At 41.4% G+C, this 9,152-nt stretch overlaps 1 protein-coding gene across 1 annotated transcript in view; it reads left to right on the top strand.

Annotated features, from left to right (window-relative positions):
- Positions 1–8,660, top strand: part of cfl2 (cofilin 2 (muscle)) — a 9,608-nt gene extending 948 nt beyond the window's left edge. Inside the window, exons 2-4 of the mRNA XM_086274577.1 lie at positions 1,580–1,887; positions 2,898–2,974; positions 7,693–8,660. Coding sequence (XP_086130703.1) covers positions 1,580–1,887; positions 2,898–2,974; positions 7,693–7,805 — 498 coding nt within the window. The 3' untranslated portion in view covers positions 7,806–8,660. The remainder of the gene's footprint in view (positions 1–1,579; positions 1,888–2,897; positions 2,975–7,692) is intronic.
- Positions 8,661–9,152: the final 492 nt, after the last annotated feature.

Here is a 9,152-nt window from a genome sequence, read left to right on the forward strand (position 1 = left end):
TGGAAACTCATTCAGTATTTGTGGATGCCGTTCTGTAGATGCTAAGTTGGAAAAGCATCATCATCATATTGCCTATTGCATTTTATCGTTTTCACTTATCACCTCTCGGTCTTCAGAATCCAAAGTCCAAACCAGAGATTGTTTTTATCATCAGAGACTTTGGGTGGAGCTGTCATGCCAGCTGTGGTCATCACCGTCTCCCACTTGTAGTGTTTCCTCAGGTCGTGGGTATCATCCTCCTTTAACATAGAAAGATACACTTAAACATTTGTAAACGTGTGTGTGTGTATGGGGGCGCGGTCAGTGCTGCATAGTATAACAAACAAAAAGTGTTTACATATTTGTCAAATATGTATCGATCCAGTGATGCCAAATAGTGATATTTTCTTATATGAAATGCAAATATAAAGCAAACTCGTTTTGTATCAGTTGCTCTTGCAGTCCACCAGATGGCGCAATTGAAGAGTTTTTTCCCCTTAGTGAGCTCGGCAGAGGTGATGACCACATGTGGGATAACGGAGGCAGAGATAGAAACGAGGAAGGTGTCATTTGTGTTTAAATCAAATTTCTGGACATTTTTTTTTAATGAAATGGAAGTGATACATGGGGTCTGCAAGGAGTGTCATATGAAAATATAGAAATTCTACGAACATCAGGACTCATGTTACACCCAGGGATGGCTTTGCCTTCCTGTGTTAATGTTAACTCTGAATCAGCTCAACTGAAAAATGATCCAAGCCAAGTGCTGGTTGGCTACCTCCCAATTCAGAGCAAGCCAAGAAAATAACACTCTATCTGCAAAGACCTGTGTCTGTACAGCATTGTGGAAAATGCTCCAAACACTGGAACCCAGGTATGGGATACCATCACAACGTGGATTCTCTACAGAAAGAGAAGAGGCCGTTCCCGAGCCAGTAGGCGATAAAGCTCAGGAGGAATCTGACATCACTGAGCAGGATGACAGACCGACACCCTGTCATACCAGCCAGGATGAGGAAGCCGTGTGGGCTAACAGACTGGCTTGGTCACACTTATGATGATGTTGGAGCACCTCCAAAATTATTATCTGCCACAGCTGCAGAGGAGGAAAAAAGATCTCAGGAGGGCTACACCACTGGCACTAAACTGGTAGAAATCCCATGAGCAAGTCTGTCCTCTCCTGGCCATGCTGGGGGGAAAAACTCCTTTGTATCCCAGGTACTAGTGTTTTAATAGAAGTCTTCTCGATGGCTGGAGACATCGTCACACTTTGACCTCACAGCATGTTGATCAGCTCCTCTTTAAGAATCACAGTGTTGACTTTCCTAAGAATACTAACTTACTGTCGTTGGAGGCCGACCCGTGACTGCTGCTCTCAGATGCTGCTGGGCTTGTCTGTTTTCTCGCTGTGTGCTAGAGAATTTAAATACATGGTGTCAGCAGTATTAAACTTTATGTCACATAATATAAAATGTTATCAAATTTGACCGGTATTATTGGAGACTATATTACAAACAGTTGTAGACTGAGGCTCCTCATTCTTTTTTGACATTTTGCAACAAATGAAGAGCTTCACTGAGTTACTGCCTCTTCTTTGCAGGCATCAGGTGTGACAGTGAACGATGAAGTCATCAGAGTGTTCAATGACATGAAGGTCAGGAAGTCTTCAACCCAGGATGAGGTGAAGAAGAGGAAGAAGGCGGTGTTGTTCTGTCTGAGTGACGACAAGAAGACAATCATCGTGGAAGAGGGAAAGCAGATCCTGGTGGGGGACATCGGCGACACAGTGGAAGACCCCTACGCCAGCTTTGTCAAACTCCTCCCACCCAATGATTGTAGATACGCTCTGTATGATGCCACCTACGAGACCAAGGAGTCCAAGAAGGAGGACCTGGTTTTCCTCTTCTGGTACTGTATTATTTGGGAGTAGTCAGGATTATGAGATCAGTCTGAATCTGGGCTGAAGTAGATGGGATGGGTGCAAGACTTTGAATACATAATCTTTCTCTGTGACAGTATATACATATGCTATAAATAATTTTCTTTACAAAGTTGATTTGCTGTAGTTTCCTCGCTGACAGTTTAACCAAAAGGCATTTCCAGTGGAAACTGGCCGACACATCCTCAGCATAACCATGTATAATATGCACAAAACTTAAAAAGAGGTTATACACACACAATACGGTAATATTATGTTGAAGCACAGTACGTATCACTCTGTGAGGCTCCGCCTACGATAGCCGTAATGCTCCAACAATCCATCAAGCGGTGCGGCTTCGTAGCTCAGCAAAGTCGTACTGAAACATTTGACAGATTTTCGAGCGCCGTGCACATAAAATGGTTTTGAGGTCAGTAAACACAACCAGAGTTCATACATAAAGCACACGGGATTATAAGGGGCTCTGTCGACTTTCAGAAAAATCAAAGGATTGATTTTAAGTGTGCCGTATTTTCCAAACAACACGGTAATAACGACGGCCCGCTAGCATGCGCTACCAAAAATAGTGCTTTGTTGTGTATCTGACGGACGAAAGCTAAACCAGTTCCACACCAGTGAAGCTGCAGCATTTTTACAAACCAGTTCAGATTCATCTGTTTCATTCAACGATCCACTTTCACTCTTCTCATTCTTCGTCGCCGCCATGCTTTTTCGGCCATGTGCGTATGTAAACATAGGCACTGCGCGTGCACGTTTTAACCATATTCTATCGCGATATTTCATTTTCTTATCGTTGCCCAACATTATACCGGTGTTGCAGAGAACGGTATGATATAGCCCAGCCCTAGTCCTAAGCCTGAGCTTTTGGCTCGCAGGTCTTGCTTTTTCCATAAGCTGATCTCATTATTTGAACCTTTGTCACCGTTTAATGTGAACATCCACCATGACATCATGTGACTCTGTTTTTCTTCCTCCTCAGGGCTCCAGAGAGCGCTCCACTGAAGAGCAAGATGATTTATGCCAGCTCTAAAGATGCCATTAAAAAGAAGTTTACAGGTAAGTGTTCAGATCTGCATATACACCACTCTGTTATTTTTTTGGGCCATCATCGAGCCTCTTTATTGATGATGTTGCTTATTTTTAGGTAGAAGCACGAGTCGGAAGTTCACGCGTCTGACACACCTGTGGTTATGACATTCACTGCTTAAAAATTTCATGGTCCAAAGTTTGAACATATATTCCTGTGAAATAGCTTTTAAAGGGGTGGGGGGCTTGGGCTGAGACCCAGCCTATTCATTTGTCCTCTGTAATGCAATTTTACTGTATTTATACAGCGTCAAATCACAACAACAGTCGCCTCAAGGTGCTTTATACTGTAAGGTAGAGCCTACAATTAGGGCTGAGTGATATGGCCTAAAATTCATATCGCGATATAATTTGAAGCACGTGCGGTAACGATATATATCGCGATATATTCTTTTCTTCTGTATAACGTATTTTCCACACTATAAGGACTTAAAATCCTTTAATTTTCTTAAAAATCGAGAGTGTGCCTTATGTATGAATTCTGGTTGTGCTTACTGACCTCGAACCGATTTTGGCAGAAATCTGTTAAAAAATGTTTTAGTACAGCTTTGGTAAGCTGCACTGCTCGATGGATTGTCAGAGCATTACGGCTGCCGTAGTGAGGAGCTTCACGGAGTAATCTGGGTCCAAAACTCCGTCCGTTTCAGGTCCCAAAGTCAAACGAACACTGAGAGTTAAAAACGGTCTAAATTCTTTCATCTTTAATAAAATGATCAGTGTTGCTGCTTTACCAGGTGTATTAAGTTTTACATCCAGGCATCCATGAAAACAGAATTTATTAAATTTAACGGAGTTAGAAGAAAACTAAACAGCAGTGGCGTTTGCAGGTTACTGAAGTTGGACTACCTGGTACATAATGTTGTGCTACGTGATTGCTAGCGACACAGCTATGTTAGCATAACATTAGCACAGTGAAGCTGGAGGATGAACGCCAACTTTTTTTCCACTCGATAAAAGTTAACGTGAAGGTTTCTGGTGGTCAGGAACAAATGCAATCGTATAGCAGGATGCTATACACGGGCCAAACTTCAGTCAGGAGAACAACTGAGATTATTCATCCACAATACGAGCTTAGTTATTAATATACTGCAACAACATGGGAATAAAGAGAGAATTCAACATTAATGAATCAATGTTACGGAAGTGGAGGAAGCGCAGTTTTTGGCTTTCCCCATATTTCAAAAGTGCTTCATCTCTTTGCTATGACTCTCGGCATAATTTGCAGATGATAATGGTTTTAGCCGCTGCGACGCTTTCGACCAAAACAGGCGCAGTTTGATGACATCATCAACATGCGCTATCGCCATAGAGCGGTATAGTCAAAATCTCTATCGTTGGCCAAATTTATATCGTTTCTATCGCCCACCCCTACCTACAATAATACATACAGAGAAAACCCCAACAATCATATGACCCCCTATGAGCAGCACTTTGGCGACAGTGGGAAGGAAAAACTCCCTTTTTAACAGGAAGAAACCTCCAGCAGAACCAGGCTCCTGTGTGAATATCATCTTGGTTTTTACACAAAGTGCAGGGAAAAAAACACAATTTTTTTTGAAAGCCTAACATAAGTAATAGAATAAAAAGTTAAAAATACACTAAAACCCACTCAGAGTATGGAAAACAATGATGAGGACAGCTACTGTTTTTTTTGTTAGGATTATTTGTGATTGGCTGAGTGGGTCCAGGTTATATTTGTTGGGTTCAGGTGTTGTGTTAAGAAACCTGTATGAAAGAGCAGACGTGGCGATTTTAGTCAAGTCAGAACAAGTGACTGATTTAAAAAGAATAGGGCTAGATTTACAGTAAAAGTAATGCACGGAACAGACAAACTCGTAGTAACCAAATAAACATGATAAATGCATGAAAAAACTCACACAGTAATAAAAAAAGACCTTCGGGGTTAGGGTGGTTCACTCCTGCCAGCTCAACATGTATTAAAGCACCGCCCACCCGCCAACGCAATGCTACTGTCAGTGTTGGGTAGCGTTACTTTTCAAACTAACTTGTTCCATGATTATTGGCAATAAAAAGGAAATTTATTACCGTGTTACCTTCTGAGAAAACAGGAGGACAGGACACATTACAGTAGTTTTTGCCATAGAGGGAGATGGGATTATTGTAGGGTTATTTTTCTGACCCCTTCCCAGAAGAGTTATAACCTGTTACAGCTGCAAAGGGTGCACATTAAACCCGAGGGTTTAAGAATGCGATATCATTCCAGGTGATGTAATTGAGAATAGGGCTGTGCGATATGACCAAAACCTCATATCCCGATATAAGACATCTATCGTCCGATATCTATATAAATCACAAAGATTTAACATTTTCTGTAAATTCTGTGAATCTCGGGCAGCTCGACTTGCGTGAAGTGTTTCCAGCTGGGCGTCGTGTACCTGGAGTCTTGTGTTTTAACCGATGCATTAAAGGATGCATTTTTAGACATAAGTTGTAACGGCCGCCATTGTCTTTGTATTTATTACACGGCGTGCTGCGGGGAAAAGCCTGTTCTAACGTTTGAGTCTAAGGTTTATTTTTTAGCACCTGGCGGCTCTTTGCTTCTCGTCCGTAAACACTCTGCATACTCTTTCGAGTGATTCAGTTTATTTTGGAAAGTCTCAACAGGATCTTGAGCTTTATTGTGAAAGGTTTATGTGGAAAATAAACAAGCGGAGATGCGATGGTTTTACCGTCGTTGTTGCTAACGACAACGCATAAAAACAGGCGCTTGTCCGTCTGTAGTGTGGTTATATTACATATAAGAGAAAGAGAGAACTTAACATAGCCACTACAGTGACGATCAAAACCATGAAAAAATATTGCAGTAAACCGTTTGTTTTGCGACACCACGAAACAAACGATAGCATAAAATGAAACAACAGATGTTTTTATATCGTCATCCGATATATCGTTATATCGAACAGCCCTACTTGAGAAGGGAAGCACTTTCAGCTATAAGTGTATATTTGGGAACTGCCAAATTGATTTTTCTGTTTTTAGAGCTGCTGCTCATTCATCTCAGTTCAGTTTAATTTTTATAGAATCAAATGACAACAGCAGTCATCTCAAGGAGCTTTATTTTGGGAGGTAAAGAGCCTTCAATAGAGAGAATGACCTCTGCCACTGTGAGACGATCCATAGGTTAGTGAGGTTAACGTGGACCTAACTGAGAAACCAGGGAGCACTGCACGTGCCCAGTCAACAACTTGTCAATCACAAGTCTCCTTTCTGACTAATTGGACCCTAATTTACAAAATTACACATTGCTCGCAGTATGATTAGCGAGTGAAACCAGGAACACAGGAGGAAAATGTTTGCTGAGGTTACACAGTGAGCGGTTGTTTCCTCATAGACTGCAGCCACACGAGTACCCATTAGCTTTGTTCTGTGGAAACCCCACAATGTGTCTGGAAAGTTCTTTTGGTTGTTATGCAGCGTTGGTCAAGTTACTTGAAAAAAGTAATCAGTAACTAATTACCGATTACTTCCCCAAAAAAGTAATCCCGTTACTTAACTGATTACTCATTTTCAAAAGTAATTAATTACTTAGTTACTTTTTAAAAACACGATTTACAACCTGAAGAGGTGATAAAGTGATAGATCTCTCAGCCCAATTCTACTTTTTCTGCATAATCCATCATACAAAATGTAATCAAATGGAAAAGTCTCTTTTTAAAACTTGTTTTATTAGTTTTAATCTTTTAACTTTATGCATCAAGCAAAGATTTAATTATATGCAACATTCTCTGACTGGAAGAAATTAGTTTAACATTTAAACCTATTTTCTGCACATTCCAGCACATAAAATAAAATATTTTGTGTTTACACTCAGTCTTTCAAATAGATGCAAGTAAAACACAGCAGAAAATAAATAAAGTCAAAGACTCAGCGGTCCTGTTGCTCTATTTTCACCTGTAAAGCAGGAGTGGGGTAGGCGGAGGTTTACCCTGGTGCAGGTGTGCCGCGGTCAGTGGAAGAATCCACGAGTTTCTCTGTGAGTTTCCCATTACGTCGTAGCTACTCGGTGCTTGTTGGAAGTTTAGGGGTTTTTTTCGCTGTAAAAAGAAGTTTTCTTCCCACGCACAGCGGACACTAATGTTTTTGTCACTTTTTATGGAATCAAACTCAAAGTAAGGTCAGTACTTCCACGCTTTAAACGCTGCACGCTCATACTCTCTCCCGCACTCGATCCACTATTGATCTGCACACAGCTGTTGCCACGAACGTCGCACTCGCTTACGTCACTGTCGTGAGACATTCTCGCAAAAAACTCACGGTTTTAGTAACGCTGTAACGCAGCGTTCCTACGGGAAAGTAACGATAATCTAATTACCGATTGTGCAATAGTAATCCCTTACTTTACTCGTTACCTGAAAAAAGTAATCAGATTACGCGTTACTGCCCATCTCTGTTGTTATGTACACACATCTCCTATTGCTTTCTTCTCCGTGTCACAAAGGAAACAATTTTAACGTCGTTTGACGACATCAGTGTGGGAGCTGCTTCGTGTTAAGATGCATTTCATGAAATAGAAAATTACATGGAAGGGATAAGGAAGTGGCCTGATACTGTTTCTCCTGGATGAGACATCTTCAAAGAAAAAGTCATTTAATATTATATTAAATGGAATTTCTTCATGAACATTGTGAAGTGTTTGTACATTGTGCTGAGTGGGTGTGTCTCCACAGGTATCAAACACGAGTGGCAGGCAAACGGGCTGGATGACATCCAGGACTTTCGCACACTGGCTGAGAAGCTGGGCGGGAACACGGTGGTGTCTCTGGAGGGCAAGCAGCTGTGATGTCTCGGCGACAAACTGAGCAGAGTCAAGCCAACCGCCGTGCCATCCAGACTGAAGCACCTGACCCCACCTGAACACCACTGCTTCACCCAGCAGCTTGCTCTGTCTGTATCAATGTCCTGAAGGAGTTAGCATCTTTAGGCCTCTTTGTTTTCTTTTGGTTTTTGTTCTTTTTACTTTCCCTCCCCCGACATTAAGAAGATCTCATTAACATAATGATATGCAAACACCTCCCAGTTTGTTGCCACATGACTTCTGTTCACCTTTCAGAAACAAACAAGAGATGACACTACCAAACCACAGGAAAGGCTGTCTCTCTCACACAGCCACTTTTGCCAAAAAGTGAAAGACGCAGCCACGTGTGTTGAAAGCGAGGGTTGCGCCTCCAACAGCACACAGGTCACACTCACCATGCTTTTTTGACTTTATTTATTATTATAAAGTGTTTTTTCTCTCTCTCCAGTATGTTTCAGCCAGACAGACACTGTTAGACTATGCATTCAGAAAAGATTACCCAGCACTTTCTGTTGAAACACTACAGGTTAAGACAGCAAAGATCTGCATTAAATTCTCTGTATTTATGTCTCCAAGATAATTTGTTTACCTCAGCTTTCATTCCTGTTGGACTCACTACTTTCTAGTTTTGGTCATCGCCTTACTTTCAGTTTGAATGTAACTGTCACACCAGAGTTAGAGTGCACTTTTATTTTGTAAAGAAACACTAAAGGATGCAGATTTGACCCCAGCAGTGAGAGACTTACCCCACAACAACACGACATTTGGAGCCTTAAAGTGGAACGTTGTTTCTGAGATCAAAGGAAGCCACTTTGCAATAAAAGCCTGTGGCAGAACTGATGCCTCCGTGCCTCGTCTCTGTTAATCATGGGGTGAAACTAGGGGAGAAATGTAGAAACTAGTGAAATCGACATCGCTGACATGGAACACAAACGTGTTCTAATGCCCTCATTAGACAAGCAAAATGTCTAAAGAACGTTTTTTGGATGCACTACTACTTACCCATTAAGTAGTAGTGTATTCAACAGTAGAACATGGAGCCCAATTTTAAATCAGACTGGTCTTAGAACGTCTTAACTAGCATATCGACAGAATTCCTTCAAACTTTATAGCCTTCATTAGAACTGACTTTACCACAACCTTGTTAGACCCTCATTAGAACTTATGGGTTATGGATAAGTAGCACATTGGGATATATTGGCAAAAACTCCAGACCTATCAGATCTGATAGGTCTGGAGTTTTTGCCAATATATCCCAATGTGCTATCAGATCTGATAGAACCTATTATTCTGATGAATTTAGCAGAACCCCGTTTGAGACTGGATGGCTTC

This window comes from Aulonocara sp. 'chitande type north' Nkhata Bay, linkage group LG19 (genome assembly GCF_057382095.1).
Source record: "Aulonocara sp. 'chitande type north' Nkhata Bay isolate Kocher_YH1m ecotype deep benthic linkage group LG19, A_spYH_male_GT1.1, whole genome shotgun sequence".
In the NCBI taxonomy this organism is placed as follows: Eukaryota; Metazoa; Chordata; class Actinopteri; order Cichliformes; family Cichlidae; genus Aulonocara; species Aulonocara sp. 'chitande type north' Nkhata Bay.